Source organism: Equus caballus, chromosome 13 (assembly GCF_041296265.1).
Source record: "Equus caballus isolate H_3958 breed thoroughbred chromosome 13, TB-T2T, whole genome shotgun sequence".
NCBI lineage: Eukaryota > Metazoa > Chordata > Mammalia > Perissodactyla > Equidae > Equus > Equus caballus.
Window position 1 is genome coordinate 52666250 of NC_091696.1, and position 15523 is coordinate 52681772.

Sequence of the window (15523 nt, forward strand, 5' to 3'; positions counted from 1 at the left end):
CGCTGGCAGCATTGCTCCTGGGGCAGCCACAGAGGCCCACAGGGAAGACTCACTTTCCCTCCTCCCGTGTTCTTGGCCACTCCCTGTCCCCAAGCTCGGGTGCCCAGGACAGGTGGGAAGGCTTCCCCTGGGTCGGCACGCTGCTCTGCATGTCTTCGTTTTCCCTGACCTGCTGGGTCCCGAGGTGTGTGGTGTGGCCACAGGCAGTGGGGCCGTGTCATGGTGGCTTTAGAAAGGCACCCCCTGGACGAAGGTTGACTGGCACGTGCGCCTTGTCACAGGGAAGCCCCCGTCCAGCCCTCGGTGGGCAAGTCTGGGTGACAAGGCGGGGAGGGCGCAGGGCCGTGTCCGTGCTGGCCTGAAGTGAGAAGTGAAAGCCCACACTGGGCTCTGAAGACCTGGTGTGAAGAAAATGCATTTTCTTCATCTCACTAACATCTTCGTACTGATCACATGTTGGAATGAGAATGTTTTAGGTATATTGGGTTAAATAAAATGGACTATTAAGATTTACTTGTGTACTTTCTTGTTGTGGCTGCTAGAAAAGTTGAGGTCACCGGTACAGCCCACACGTGAGGCCAGCACCCTCTCTGGGATGGGGCCTCTTCTTGGGGTGCAGACTGGGGCTCCCGGCCTCCCTGCTCTGGTGCTATGACCAGAGGGCCATCGATTGCTTCTGGGCATGCCTCCTGACCCTGACCACAGGCCCGCAGCTACTCCTCCACCAGCCGACTGAAGGGTGCCCCCTCAGATCCTTCCAGAAACGCGCGGTTGGTGAGGCCTTGCAGGAAGGAGAAAGTTGAGGGCTCAGGTTCCGCTGGCAGTTGGGGTGTGAACTCACAGGGTTCTGGTGAGGGAAGGAAGGTTCCAGGAGGACCCCCTACCGAGCGGCTCCTCTGCCACCTTGGTATTGTCTTGGAAGGAGATAAGATGTGAGTGCATGAGCCCACCTCTTCACACCCCACATGCTCCTCCAGGGCCTTCCAGCCCCTGACTTCCCTGCCTCCATCCGCGAACCTCCCACCCCGCCCCACCCCCATGCCCCAAGTGCCCTGGTGTCCAGCTTTGGGCAGCCATGGGGCGCTAGGCCCAAGGCCTCGGCAGTAGTCAGAGCTTCAGGTGGGGGCTGCTGGTGAAGCCGTATCAGGTGAGCCATGGGCCAACTTGGGCCAGAGCCAGGAGAACAGTCCAGGGGAGGGCCTGTGCGGGGTGTCTGTTTCTCCTGCACAGTGCTGTGTGTCCTCAGGCAGGGGCCTGGACTTCTCGGAACCTGAGCTTCCTGCTGGGGGGCAACGAGAGCTGAGCCTCCCTGGGCCAGGCTGTGTGACAGCAGGATGAGCCAAGGTGAGCTCGCTGGGCACTTGCTGCAGGGGTTTGGGTGCGTGTGATCCCGCGCTCTACCTGCGAGCTGGCACCCCTCGTTGGCCCAGGAGGCCGAGGGGTGAGCTCCAAGGTGCCTTCTTGCAGAGCTGGCTGGTAGCAATCCCTCGTTGGGGGCCTCGCTCCCCTCCCAGCTGAGCACCATCACCCTGGAGGACCTGGGGCTCCTAGAGGAGGGGCTAGACAGCCCTGAGGCCCTGAGTCTGGAGGAGATCTCAGGCAGGTGTGAGCCCAGCTGCCAGACATCCACCATCTCTGTCCCAGAGCAGGACAGCCCCGAGCGCTGGAAGCAGCTAGAACAGTGGTGAGCCCCGTGGGGAGCAGGGACGGGCCACCCACACTGTCAGCTCCCAGCAAGCGTGGCTTGACCCGACCGGCACCTTGCCCCGGCCAGGGTGGCTGACCTGCAGGCCGAGGTGGTGTCCCTGCGGGGACACAAGGACCGCTGTGAGCACTTCATGCTGAGGCTGCTGCGGGAGCTGCTCCAGGTGCGCGCCTGCGTGCAGCTGCAAGATTCAGAGCTGAAGAGGCTGCAGCAGGAGGGGCTGCAAGTGGCTCGGGGCCCTGAGGAGGCCTGCGAGGTGAGCCACCCTTGGCCAGGAGGAAGCCCCCACCCAGAGGCCAGGCTCCCCTGTTCCCGATGTCAGGGCAGCTGCTTCCTGGGCCCTGAGCCCAGCTCAGCCCCTGCTGCCCAGGCCTGGAGCCCAGCGAATCGCTGATGCCCAGCTCCGGCGCCCTGTGTCTGTGCTGGTTGGGCTGTGGGGACCCCAGGCCTGCGCTCAGCCCACACCCTCCTGCCTGCAGCTCCCCAGCCTCCAGAACCAGATGCAGGCCCTGGACAAGAGGTACCCCACACCTGTGGTGCAGGCCTTCGTGGGAGGGAAAGGGGCTTTGGGAAAGCTGTGACAGGTGCCCCCCAGCTGAGGCATCAGCCTCGTTTCCCCCCGCTAGTTGTCTTGCTCAGGTAAGAAATACACATCTTGCCTGACTCAGACAGGTCTGGGTTTGTAAGAGCTCAGCAGCCACAGGGGCCTGGGAGCGGGGAAGCTTGCTGCTGCGGCCCCCCAGCTGGGCCCCTAGCTCCCAAACGCCACCTAGCCTGCTCCGGCTGCTCCTCGCCACCAGGAGGGTGGGCTGGGCAGGCCTGGGGCAGAAGCGGCTCTTGTGTGGCAGGCTGGTGGAGGTCCGGGAGGCCCTGACCCAGATCAGGAGGAAGCAGGCGCTCCAAGACTCCGAGTGGAAGGGCGCCAAGCAGGAGGCCAGCCTCAGGTGGGCGCTGCCCGCCTCCCTCCCAGGGGGCTGTCTCTGGACCCACGGTGTGTGGTCGTGTGGGAGTCACCAAGGCAGGGCAAGCATTCTCCGGCCCTCGGTGCCAAGCCGCTGGTTGACGAGACCTCAAACCCCCTGTGGACCCTCTGTGGGGGAAAGAGAGTTTAGCCCAGGACCCCCACCCATTGCCCTTCCCCATTAGTCATGCCCACCTGGCACCCAGCTCTCACCGTCTGGGAAGGAGAGGGACCTCAGCACCTTGCCCTCTCTGTTTGCCCAGGGCAGGTTGTATACCTCCTGCTCCACTGGCCTGGAAGTCAGCCAAGGACCCCCAGATGCAGGCCCCAGCCCAAGAAGGACTCAGTGTTCAGGGGCCCTGCCAGCCTCCCTGTGGCTCCCCAGCCAGGCCCTCCAGCTGGCTGTACTGCTGTGACCTGTGGCCGTTGCCCCTAGGTTGGCCAAGCTGACTGGGAAGCTGGAGCAGGAGGAACAGGATCGGGAGGCAGCCTGTGGTGCCCTGCAGAAGAGCCAGGAGGAAGCTAGCCAGAGGGTGGACCACGAGGTGGCCAGGATGCAGGTACCCTGGAGGGAGGCTGGGCCGGACAGGGCTCTGGCATCCGTGCAGCCAGCTGAGTGGCCGGCAAGAGGGTCCGTCTAGAAGAGCCCCCGATGCTGCTCAGCCCCTCTCCTTCCTGTCGGTGGTTCTTCCCTTGTTCCAGCAATTTGTTTGGTTCTGTCCATGTGACCAGACCTGAGGGGCAACCCCAGTCCTGTGTTGCCCAATACGGCAGTCACTAGCCACAGATGGCTCTGCATATTGAAATTAGCCAGCGTTTTAGACAATTTAAAACTCAGTTCTTCGATCATGTGAGCCACATTTCAAATGCTCAGTGGCCACGCACGGCCCGTGGCTGCCGATTTGGGCAGCATTGAGATGGAGTGTGGCCTTCATTATAGTCCCCTCATTAGCGCCATCTCAGCCTCTGCTCCCCACTCCCCGCATAACCAGCACCCAGATCAGGAAGCAGAGCATCGTAGCCCTGAAGCCCTTCTGTGGCTATTTTCAATCTCAGTGCTTCCCTCTGGGTGAAGTAGAAATTTCCTTCCTGAAGACGCATCTCTTGGGGGGCCGGTCCCGGGCTGGGGTGGTTTTCCCTCGCGCATGGCCCTAGGAAGTACAGGGGACTAGGCAGGCACGTCTCCAGACCTGGCCTCTTCAGCTCTGCAAATAGAGACCAGGGCCTGCACTGCAGAGGGGAGGCAGGGGACCGAGTGCTCTCCAGCTGCTGCCCACATAGCTCGGCTGCCCAGCTTCGGTGGCGTCCCCTCCCGCTGCCCTTTGGGAACCTAGTGTCTTCCCTCCATCGAGAGGCTTCCTGCCTCCTGCCGGCCCAGGATCTCCAGAAAGCATTGGGCCCAGGGATTCCTGACATGCCAGGCATACTCATGGGGTGCCTGCCTCTTCCCTGAGTGCGTTCTAGGGCTGGGATCAGCAAACTGTGGCCCACCACTTGTTTTTGTAAATAAAGTTTTATTGGCGCACAGCCACACCCATATTGTCCACGGCTGCCTTTGCACTGAGGAGCTGGGACCGAGTGCCTGTGGCCCATAAACCTAAAACATCTACTCTCCAGCTCCTTACAGCGAGATCTTGCCGACCCCTGCCCTAGGTCCTCCCACATGGGGTAGGGGCTTAGGGTACAGCTGCTCTGTGGGCTGTGGGCAGCTCTCCTGGCCCTGGGAGGGCTCTGTGGCTGCAGAAAAGGTGCCTTGTGCCAGGGCCTGCTGTCCTGCGGGTGTGTGAAGCCAGGAGACAGGGCCTGGCTGGGCTTTGACTCCCCACTAGTGCTCCCCCAGGACCTTGGTGCAGCACAAAAGGAGCTGATGTGGAGGAGGGAGAGAGGGCAAGGGCGTGTGCATGCATGCGCGTGTGTGGGAGTGTAGGCATTGTGTGCATTGTGTGCATGTGTGTGTGTGGATGCGCTGGATTTATATGCGCACATGTGTCTGAGTGTGCATGCTTTTGTATGACTGTGTGCACACATGTGCATATATGTGTGTACATGTGCACAAGTTTGTGCTGACATGCATTTGGCCTCCCTGCCAGAGGCTCCCAGCTCTGGGTGTGATTTGGTGGCTGCTGTGCCACCTTCCCTGGGTGGCATCTGGTGGTCACTGAGAGCACAAAGTGTGTTCTGGACCCACGGGAGCTCGGTCTTCAGACATTCACAACCATTGTGCCTGGCCCTCTGTGGGGACATGTGGTCCCTGCCCTTCCTTCCTCAGGAGGGTATAGCGGGCCGGGCTCTGGCAGGCTCAGGGACAGCAGTGGACACTTATCCTCTGATGAAGATAGTTGGGCAAGAAAACAACCAAGCCCATGAGGGCGCAGTGGTCAGGGGTGGCCGTGGCAAGGAAGATGCCCAGCACGGAAGCTGCACGGTGACCACGGGGACCTCCCTCCGCAGGCCCAGGTGACCAAGCTCGGAGAGGAGATGAGTCTCCGCTTCCTCAGGAGGGAGGCCAAGCTGTGCGGCTTCCTGCAGAAGAGCTTCCTGGCCCTCGAGAAGGTGGGAGCCGTGGGCAGCTGGGCCTGGCCGCCTGCACTCGCCGGGCTCGAACAGACAGGGGTGGTCCCCCCACAGAGAATGAAGACCTCGGAGAGCGCTAGGCTGAAGGCGGAGAGCGGCCTGCGGGAGGAGCTGGAGAGCAGGTGGCAGAAGCTCCAGGAGCTGGACGAGGAGCGAGTCCAGGCCCTGTGGGGGCAGCGCAAGGTGGGTGGCCGCGGGCTAGGCGTGGGCTGGGGTGTCCAGGGGCGCAGGTCTCAAGGCCGCCTCCACACAGTAGCAGGAAGAATGCCACCTCCTGGAGCAGTGCCAGGGCCTGGACAAGGCCGTGGTCCAGCTGACCAAGTTCGTGCAGCAGAATCAGGTGTCACTGAACCAAGTCCTGCTGGCTGAGCAGAAGGCCCGGTAGGTGTCGGTCAGGCCGGGTGGACGGGGATGGCCCTTCTCCCCCGAGTCTGGCATCCCAAGCCCAGCACCAGGCCCAGTGGGGCACCCTGGGGCAGAGTAGCTGCCCTCTGGTGTCCCCCCACCAGCCTGTCTTTCACAAGGGAACTCTGTGTGGCAGCAGTGGACGCAGCCCTGTCTTGGTGGCCTCTGTGATAACACTCCATCCTCTGCTCCTTGGGCTCTCCTAAAAGGTTCTGGGGCCAGCACCCAGGCTCCCCTCCCTGGCCCAGCAATGAGGGGCAGGCCAGCCTCAGCTGGGGGACAGTCTCTTGATGGCGTCAACCCCCAGGGACGCCAAGGGGCACTTGGAGGAAAGCCAGGCTGAGGAACTGGCCGCCTACCTGCAGGAGAACCTGGAGGCCATGCAGCTGGCCGGCGAGCTGGCCCAGCAGGAGACACACAGCGTGCTGGAGCTGGTGAGGGCGTCAGGGACTGAGTCAGGTCTCCTTGCAGGGTACCCCCCGTCCCCACACAGGCACCCACACTCAGCCTGGCCTCCCGCAGCTCCAAGAGAAGAGCCAGGCCCTGGAGGTGTCCGTGGCTGAGCTCGCCAGGCAGGTGAAGGACCTGAGTGACCATTTCCTGGCCCTGAGCTGGAGGCTGGACTTGCAGGAGCAGACGCTGAGCCTGAGGCTGCGCGAGGTGAGCAGAGCAGAGCTGCGTCGGGGCAGGGCATGCTTAGACAGGTGGGGTCCTGGCGCCCCTCCTGCTCCCCAGCCGTCCCTGAGGGTGGAGGCTTGACCGGCAGATCCCAAGCCTCCCACCCCCACCCAGCAACTGTCTGCAAAGCCTAGGGTGGTCCTGAGCCCCAGAGGCCAGAGGTCAGCTGCTGAAACTTTCAGAGGCCGACGCCCCACCACTCAGGGGACTCAGCCAGCCGCGAGGCAGCCTCTGCCCCAAGGGTTCTTTTTTCTCCTTTTTTCTAACAGCTTTATTGAGGTTTAATTCACACACCACACAATTTACCCTTTAAAAGCGTACAGTGCAGTGGCTTTTCTTAGATTCACAGTTGCACAGCCACCAGCACAAGCCCCTGTAGAACTTTTTATCACCCCACGAGGAGGCCTTGTCCCGTTAGCGGTCACTCCCTGTCGTTCCTCCTGCCCCCCACCCCTGGTGCCCACTCATCTGCTTTCTGTCTCTGTGGGTTTGCCTCTTCTGTGGATGTTTCACAGAAACGGGCTCACACCCTCTCTCCCAGAGCGGCGTGTTTTTGAGGTTCATCCGTGTTTTAGCGTGTGTCAGTGCTTCATGCCTTTTCATGGCCAAATAAAATTCCACTGTGTGGGTGGACCGACTGGTTTATCCGTTCGTCAGCTGACGGACACTGGGCTGTTGCCCTTCTTGGCGATTGGATGGCGCTGCTGTGGATGCACATGTACACCCTTTGGCTGTGGGCTGGGTCCCCCTGGCCTGCCCTGCAGCCCCTCTCCTGCGGGTGCGGGCAGGCTGTCTGCCCTCTGTTCCAGTCCCTACCAATTCCCGTGGGCAGGTGGGGCTGGCATGTGGAGGGGGCTGAGCTAGGCCTTCTTCTTATGGATGTGGCTCTGCCCAGCCTGGTGGCCCTTCCTGGGAAGACCTTGTCCCCAGATGTGCCTGGCCAGGACTTCCTGGGGTTGCGTGTGGTCTGTGTGGACATGCTCGGAGTCAGAGGTGGACGTGGGGGCCCCATGCTGTCCAGGAGCTCTCTACTGCGTGGGTGCCAGTGTCTCGGGTCCTACTGGCTCCAGTGGGCCCCATGTGTCTGTCTGTCCATTCTCCATCTCTGGGTTCTGGCCCTCACTGGGTCTCCATGTCCCAGGCAAAGAGTGAGTGGGAAGGCGCAGAGCGGAAATCCATGGAGGGCCTGGCCCGGTGCCGGGAGGAGGCCGAAGCACACCTGAGGGACGTGCGGGAGAAAGTGGACAGCCTGCCCCGGCAGGTGGGTGAGGGCTGGGGCTGCAGCCTCCCCCGCCCCTCTGTGCCCCCCTTAGCTGCCCGCTGGCCCCTGGCTCCTCGTTTCAGATAGAGGCTGTCTCCGACAAGTGCGTCCTCCACAGGAGTGACTCAGACCTCAAGATCTCTGCCGAGGCCAAAACCAGGTGAGGGCCCGAGCCCCCTGCCACGGCCTGGCAGGACCGTGGTCCCTGGGGAGGGGAGTGAGCTCTGCTGAGCATCAGGAGCAGGGCTGGTCCCCTCCCCAGGAGGGTGCAGCTGTCTCAGAGCAAGCCTGGTGCATCAGCGAGGCTTCCTGAGAGCGCTCCTCCCCAAGCCCCCAGCACCTGTGGCAGCTCCGACCCCTCCCCAGCCTGGGTCTGGTGCACACCGGTGCAGCCTGCACGTATCCCTGAGCCTTTCCCTCTGTCACCTGCTGGGGACCCCCAGTCCCCCTTGGAGGGGTGACAAGGCTGAGCATCTTTGTGCTCTGCCCAGGGCCTCCTCCCTCCACCCACCCTGCCTCCCGGGCACCCCCTAGAGCCTGGCAGCCCCCTGTCTCCTGTGCCCACAGAGAGTTCGAGCTCGGGGCCATGCGGCAGGAGCTGGCTGCTGTGCTGTCGTCCATGCAGCTTCTCAGGGAGGGCAACCCTGGGCGGAAGATCGCCGAGATCCAGGGCAAGCTGACTACGGTACCCTCGGGCCCCAGCGCCCCTTGCACTCAGGAGAGTGGGCGGTCACCTGATTCAGACAGGACAGTTCCCTTCATGGGGCCCCAGGGAGGCTCAGATCCAGGACACCTCATGCGGGGGCGTCAAGACTTGCAGAACCAGCTGTCCTGCTGGGTGGCTCTGCATGTCTCAGCCTCCAGGAATACCAAGTGGGGGCACCTGTGTGGAGCCCCCAAATGCTGAGGGGCATCAGCAATTGCAGGGAAAGGAGCGGCCCCCAGCACCAGCCGGGTCCCACCTTCTCATTGGGCTGTGACACGCCCCGGATCCCACCCAGGGGCGAGGACCCACGTGTCACAGGCCAGCTCCTGCCCTGAGTGAATGAGGGGGGCTGCCCCCAGGCCCGTAGACTCCCCACTTCCATGCCCACGAATGGGGGCCGCATTTAGTTTCAGAACCAAATAATGAAATTGGAAAACAGCATCCGGGACAACAAGGCCGTCCAGAACCTCAGGTTTAATACAGAAACCAAGCTGGTGAGAGGTGGCCCCAGGCTGGACCCTCACCCGGCCCCTGTGGCTCCACGGGGTTCCCAGGCTCTGCGGGTGGCCGCCTTCCTCTGGTGGAGCCTGACTCCCACCTCCCCTTGCCCCTCCCAGCCTGGCCCGCTCCTGGCCGTCCGTCTGTCTGCGTTTCTGGCCCAGGCAGCGTTTCTGGGCAGATAAGGCCCTGGTTTGCCCAGAGGGAGATAAACCCCATTCACCGTCGCCCCCCATCCCCTGCCCCCTGCATTCCTGCGTCAGTCCGCCCCTCCCGCCCCCATGCTCCACTGCGTCCACAGCGCACGGAGGAGATGGCCACCCTGCGGGAGAGCATGATGCGCCTGTGGAGTGAGGAGGGCCCGTGGGCCCTGACGCCGGGCAGCAGGAGGGTCCTCATGTCGCTGGTGAGCCACCGGTTCTTCGTCAAGGACGTGGCCGCCAGCGAGGTGGCCCCCGTGAACCGCTGGGGTGTGTATCAGGCCGTGAGGTAAGCAGTGGGGGGCCTTCTGGAGACCCCTCCAGGTCCAGGTTCGGGGCTGGGGGAGGCCCCGAGGGCAGTGGGCAGAGGCAGGATCCAGGAGCCGTGAGCCATATCTCTGAGCAGGTGGCTGAGGTGGAAGTCGGTCCTCCTGAGCCTGGTGGCCCAGCGGAGGCCAAGAGCGGTCTTGGAGAAGTCCCTCAGCTGGGAGCCTGCCCAACAGCTCACGTCCTTGCCCCTCTCCCAGAAATAAATGTGCCAGCTCCTGCTCCTGTCAGAGCCCAGAATTCCCACCCAGGGGGTCAGGAGGCCACAGGCAGTGGGAGTGACCAAGGGGACCCTTCCCAGAGCCTGTCTGTCCCCAGACTCCCAGAACCCCTTTCTGCCCAAGCCAGCTGAGCCCCAGGCCCACCCACTTTACTGGGGCTTCCCACCAACAGGCACAGTGGCCTGGGAGCCCCACTCACCCCCAGCTGGGCCCCCTAGCAGGCAGGTGGCCCAGCCTCGGGGTCCATGGCTGCCGGCTGTGCGGTGCCTGGGGAGGAAGTGGCTCTCCCTGCCCTCATGGAGGGAGCAAATAGCGTGTTCACCTATGCCCTCGGGCAGCACCCCCGCTTCCTGCCGGTCCATGAAAACCCTCGGCTCATTCTGCTGTAGCCACCTGCTGCGGGACTGTGCGGAGGCGCCGTGCTGGGGCCAGCCAGGGGGATGGGCAGTGAGGAGGGCAGTGGTCTGGATGGAGAATGAGCCTTGCCCAGTGGGGGGCACCATGTGTTCACCCACTGAGCCCATGGCCTCCAAGAGGCCACAGCTCCTGCCCTGTCCTCCCCACTGTGGGTAGAGCTCTGAGGGCCGAGGGCCAGGGTGGCCAGGACTGTGGCTCCTGCCCGTTCCCTCCCCTGGTGGCCTTTGGTTGTGGCAGCTCCAGGCCCCAGGATGAGCCCAGCCCTTCTTCCTGGGCCTGAGAAGTCCCCGCCTGAGCTGGTTTGTCCTGCTAGTGGCCACCCTGGTTGGAGGGCCCCGGGGGGCTCCCAGGAGAGGGATCAGGAGAGTCTGGACGCCTGCTGCCTCCGTCTCACCCCCATTGACCCCAGCCCGCTCACTAGGCTTCGGCCAGCTGCACCCCCTCCGGGGCCTGGGCACCTCCACCCGGCAGCTCGGGGCCGGCCTCCGCTGACCAGCTGGCCAGCAGGTCGCTGAAGTCTGGTGTGCCTGGGTGGAGTAGGCCCAGGGGGCTGGGCGCTGGCTCCTTCCAGAAGGAGGGGGGCAGCTTCCTCTGGGTCATAGGGGTGATGTGGCCGTACTTCTGCTCCAGCCGCAGCCGGCGGCCAGCCCATGCCCGGGGCCCCGGGTACTGCCGCAGCCCATAGTCGAAGAGCTCTGCCAGGGGCCCCAGCGGCTGCGCCCTGGCCCCACCGAGGCCCGGCCCCCGCACCTGCCCCTGGGGACCCCCGGGCAAGCGGACCCTGGGCTCGGCAGCCACGCTGTCATCAGGGGGCCCACCCTGGGCCAGGCGCACCAGGTCGGCACAGTACAGCTCCCCGGCTGAGCTGCCCACCAGGCGGCCATTGGCATAGATGTCACAGGCATCTGGGTCCTGTCCCCTGTCCTTGCGGCCAAAGTAGCGCTGGATGTCACTGCTGATGAGCCTGGAAAACTGCAGCAGCCGCAGCGGCGTCTCGGGGACGCTCGGATCCAGAGGGACCGCTTCTGGGGCAGTTGAGGCCCAACCTGAACTCTGGGGGGCTGGGCTGCGGGCCCCTGGCCCCTCAACCTCCAGCTCCTGCTGCTCCTCCTCCTCCTCCTCCTCCTCCTCCTCCTCCTCCTCTGAAGTGTCTGGGGGCTCTGGGTCTGAGGGCGGGAAGGGCCCATGGGATGGCAGGGGCAGCAGGAAGTCACAGAGCGGCCGGATCACACCTGCGGCCATCTCCTCCACACCGCCGAGCTTCTGGGGCCTCCGGGGCAGCAGGCGCCAGCTGGGGAGGGAGGTGGAGAAGGGACAGGTTAGTGGTCAGGGCCTGCATCTCTCCCCAGGGAATGGGTCACTGCAGGCTTGTGGGGCCGCCTGTGCTTGGAGAGGGCACTGAGCTTGGAAGAAACCGTGTGTGATGGGACCCTGGGTGGGTGGGCATGGCAGGAGTGGAGGGGGAGAGCCCATGGGACGGTCTCCGGCCAGAGGAAGGGGGTGGTTGGCAGACGCAGGGAGGCGGGGTGAGGGGACAGTGCTGCTGGAACAGTCGAGACTGGGGAACAAAGCAGGGGAGGTGGGAAGGAACCTGGCCCAGGGGTGGGGTGCTGGTGGGTTTGGGGCCCTGGAGCCCGGAGACTGATCCCAGCGTGGGGTTGCTCCGGTCCTCGGCTCAGGTGCCAGATGGAAGAGGGGGACCCTCGGCCCGTCACATGGTGCCTGGGGCTGGAAGGGTTCTTCGTCCCTGAGATGCCCACACTGAGCCCAGGAGCTGGGCCTGCTGCCTCAGCCAGCTGCTTCCTGGGCTCCAGGGGATGCTCAGAGTCGGTGTTAGTGCTCCTGTCCCATCTAATTTTAATAAACGCTGTCATGCCCCGGGCTTTCATCTGCTCCCAGTGGGGGGAGGTTGGTGGAAGAGAGGACACCTCGGGCATGCCTAACCTGGGTTTCGTGGGGTCAGGGGAGGTGGGGAAGGCGTGTGGGCCTGGGGCTCACAGGACTGGAGCGGGGGTGGAATTTGGGAAGTGACTGATAGGATAGGCTGATTCTGAATGCCGGAGCACCCCCCCACCCCCAAGACAAGTGCCACCAGCCCCTTGGGCTGAGCGGGGAGGCAGGTGGGAGAGCCCTTTGGCCTCCTGGCAAGAGCCCCAGGCAGGAGGGAGGAAGAAAGGGAAGGTGGTGCTGAGAGAGGGAGAGGGGCTCACTGCTTGTCAGAAAATAACCTGACCTCATCCCCTGAGGGGGCCGGGTGAGTGCACAGGCGTCAGGCAGAGTCAGGCCGACCTGGGAGGGCGGGGAGCAGCCCAGGCCTCCCCTCTCCGTGTCCCCCTCTGGCCACTCTGGCCTCCTGATCTTCCCTGCCGGGGTGTCCCGTGGCCCCAGCATTGGGCCGTGGCGATAGTCGCTCCTGGGGAGCCAAGACTTAGCTCCCTTCCTGCCCCAAGCCTGTGCTTGCCCCAACAACGCCTAATTGATGGCCCAGCCCTGCTGGCAACCTGGCAGTGGGTGGGTGGTCTCCAAAGACCATCCGAGCAGAAGGGAGGGGGAGGAAGCCAGACCCCCGCTACCACCAGCACCCTCCCGCCTGACTCCTACCTGCTGAGGCCTGCAGCTCCCGCCGGGCAGGCCCACCTCCACCTGGGCTCAAGCATTTATAGGCGGGCTCCACGGCCGGCCAGGCTGGCAAATATTTGGCGACTGCATTGTCATCGCAGACCCGGCAAACAGAGCCCGTTTGCTTTAGCGCCCGGCAACCAGGCCCCGCGGGGGGAGTATGGCCTGCCTGGGGACCGTGGAGTGTTTGCCACGGTCCCAGCTGGCTCACACCCGGCAGAGGACCCTTATCTCCCCGTTCACTGGGGCCTGGACCCAGCCTTGTCAAATAGGCGGAAAATTAAATTTCATGCTATTTTGACTTCTGGAGTAGCCTTCTCTAGAAGACATCCTGCTTCTGCCGTGCTCCAGGGAACAGGGCTCCGGGACGGCCGCAGGACCTGGGAGGCCAAGAGAGGGAGGCTGGGGACCACCAGCCAGGGGAGGGGCTCATGCAAGTGAGGCCTCTGGAGCTCCCGCCCAGCCCCTCCTGCAGTCCCAGAGCTGCAGGTGCGTTTGCAATAAATCCAGCTGAACCCCTGCTCCCCCACCGCTCACAGAGCTTTGTCCCCAGGGGCCAAGCTGAGAGGGCACCTCCTTTCTCTGCTTCTTTTTTTGGCTCCCATGCCTTCCTCTGAGGGCTCAGTACCTCCAGCCCCATGGAACCTGCCTGTGGGGTGTCCTCACTGCGCTTCCCCGATGGGTTACAACCGACACCAGCAGCAGGACCCCAGAGGATCTGTGGCTCCCCAACGCCCCAACCTCCCTGGTGCCCAGCCCCTGCCCTGTGGTGCTGATGAGTGTCCTGGGGCCCATGTAAACCAATCACCACAAATTGGGGCTGAGAACAGCAGAGAGGGATACTCTCATGGTCTGGAGGCCAGAAGTCCAAGGTCAAGGCATGGGGGGGGGTGGGGCTTGGTCCCTTCTGGATGCCCTGGAGGGAATCCGTCCCGTGGCTCTCTGGGCATTCCTTGGCTTGTAGCTGCATCATCCCAGTCTCTCTCCCTGTGGTCCCATGGCCATCCCCCCACGGGTGTCTGTGTCCACGTTTCCCTCCTCCTGCAGGGATGCCCGTCACTGGACTCAGGGCCCCCTCCACTCTGACCTCGCCTTCCCTTGGCTGCATCTGCAGTGACCCTATTTCCACACAAGGTTCCACTCTGAAGTTGAGGCGGACACAAGTTTTGGGGGACACTATTCAGCTCAATAAGGGCCCTCCATATGTGACTGTGGCCCCTACCTGTCACTCACCAGATGTGGCCCCTGGAGATGCCCACTGGGAGGACTCCAGAGTCCCATTCACTGTGACTCCCAAAGCTGCCACTGCTGGTGGGCCAGGCTCTGAGGACAGGACAGCAGCCCCTCCCAGCCTGGCATGTGCCTGGCCCTGGGTCCCACGGTCACACATGGTTCCTGATCTGCCTTCCAGACGTGTGGGCTCACCCATCCATGGGGCCAGGAGGATGTGGATGCCACTCCACCCCTCCCTGGGTCCTTGCCCTTCAGCTCCAGGCTCCACGTCCTTCAAGCAGGGATGGTGCCTCTCCTACCTAGTGACACTCTGTAACAGGTGGGATGTGGACAGGGACCCAGGCCTTTCTTGCAAGTGGGAGCCGGTGGGCGAGTCTGCCATGCTGATTGCTGCCAGTCATTACTCGGGCATGTGGAGGGCCCAACACAGGTGCTCAGTGCTTGGACCCAAAGTCAGGACCCCCAGCTTTTGGGGGAGTGACCAGGAAATGGCAAGGTCCACCCCAAGAATGAGATCTGCACTGGGCCAGGCTGGTGGCCTGCCATCAGTGGGTCTTCACATGGCAGATGTCTCAGAACCAGGTTGTTTGCCTGGGGCAGGACCAAGGAGAGGGGTGGCGAGGGGCAGGGCCACTGCAGGCCCCAGGAGCAGGCTGCAGGGAGAGGGGAGGGATGCCAGCTCTGTGGGTGCGAGTGCCAGCCCTCCCGGCAGCCCACAGCGCAGACCTGTGAGTCCAGTCCGCATTGGACCTTGGTCCCCAAGAGACTGACTTCAGGCATGGCTAGGGTTCTGCCCAGAGACTCTGGGGCGCGATGACACTGTTGCCCAGGTCCTGGCCGTGGAGTGGTGCTGCTGGCCTCCCTCTGACCCAGCACAGCCAAGACCTCTGGGAGGCCCGGGGTTGGGGTTCCAGGTGGCTCCCAGGCTGCTGGGGCCCCAGGCTCCCTCTCTGCGAGATACAGCCCCTGCCTCCCTGCTGGCCCAGGGGGTTTGCAGTGATGGCCCAGGACCCAGGCTGGACCCCAGGGGAGGGGCCCACAGCTGCCCCAGCTGTAGCCGCAGTGCCCCCTGCTGATCGTCGGGGAAGGTCAGGGCCGGAGCCTGTGAAGGGGCTGGAGACAGGCCCGGGGTCTGCTAGTGGACTTCCACCTTGCTCAGCCCCGAGGGGGTGAGGCCACAGGGGCCATGAGATGTGCAGGCTGCGTGGAGGCCCCAGGAGAGCATTTGGACTCAGCCTCCAGCCTGCCGAAGTGGCCCAACCTGGACAGTGGGGGTGGCCTGAGGAAGATGAGACGCAGCCCTGCCTTCGAGAAGGTCCCGGCCCCCGGGGTGACCAGAGGAGGGGGCTTCATGAAGGAGGTCGATCGCAGGGCAGTGATGGGAGCAGGAGCTCAGCTCACCCAGCCAAGCTGCAGGAAGTGAAGACGTTCCAGCAGAGGCGACAGCCTGGAAAAGACCCAGGCAGAGCCCACACCCCTGTGGTCAACTGACCAATGGCCCCAAAGACATACATACCATAATCCCCAGGAACTGTGGACATGCCACCTCACATGGCAAAGGGACCCGGCAGAGGTGAGGACGCCGAGATGGGAGATGACCCCGGATTATCCCGTGGGTCCACTGTCATCACAGGGGTCCCTGTAAGAGGGTGGCAGGGGGTCAGAGTGAGAGGAAGTGTGACCGCGGAGGCAGAGGGCCAAGGCTTTGAGGGTGGACG

General features: G+C 63.6%; 2 protein-coding genes across 7 annotated transcripts; one reads left to right on the plus strand and one right to left on the minus strand.

Moving 5' to 3' along the window:
• The first annotated feature begins 761 nt into the window (after positions 1 to 761).
• Positions 762 to 9536, plus strand: CCDC154 (coiled-coil domain containing 154). Of its 6 annotated transcripts, none has more exons than XM_023616658.2 (18): positions 762 to 1147; positions 1247 to 1344; positions 1468 to 1684; positions 1775 to 1961; positions 2185 to 2225; positions 2554 to 2649; positions 3103 to 3226; positions 5118 to 5219; positions 5295 to 5423; positions 5497 to 5621; positions 5953 to 6079; positions 6168 to 6305; positions 7465 to 7584; positions 7668 to 7744; positions 8152 to 8269; positions 8698 to 8784; positions 9090 to 9277; positions 9395 to 9536. In XM_023616658.2, exons 2-18 carry the CDS (start codon positions 1335 to 1337, stop codon positions 9519 to 9521), a joined length of 2013 nt encoding a protein of 670 aa, XP_023472426.2. In that variant the 5' UTR covers positions 762 to 1147; positions 1247 to 1334; the 3' UTR covers positions 9522 to 9536. The 6 variants fall into 6 exon arrangements, with proteins under 6 accessions (XP_023472426.2, XP_005599129.2, XP_023472427.2 ...); XM_005599072.4 differs by having other exon boundaries at positions 823 to 932; XM_023616659.2 differs by having other exon boundaries at positions 824 to 932; positions 9090 to 9258.
• A 694-nt stretch (positions 9537 to 10230) lies between these two features.
• Positions 10231 to 11291, minus strand: PERCC1 (proline and glutamate rich with coiled coil 1). The gene has a single exon (XM_023616660.2). It carries the CDS (start codon positions 11193 to 11195, stop codon positions 10371 to 10373), a length of 825 nt encoding a protein of 274 aa, XP_023472428.2. The 5' UTR covers positions 11196 to 11291; the 3' UTR covers positions 10231 to 10370.
• Positions 11292 to 15523: the final 4232 nt, after the last annotated feature.

Bases quoted from the DNA above. Each gene is read 5' to 3' on its own strand.
- CCDC154 (XM_023616658.2), top strand. The intron at 6,306-7,464 runs GTGAGCAGAGCA...TCCATGTCCCAG, and splicing joins TGAGCCTGAGGCTGCGCGAG to GCAAAGAGTGAGTGGGAAGG. The intron at 7,745-8,151 runs GTGAGGGCCCGA...CTGTGCCCACAG, and splicing joins TCTGCCGAGGCCAAAACCAG to AGAGTTCGAGCTCGGGGCCA.
- PERCC1 (XM_023616660.2), bottom strand. From the start codon at position 11,195: ATGGCCGCAGGTGTGATCCGGCCGCTCTGTGACTTCCTGCTGCCCCTG.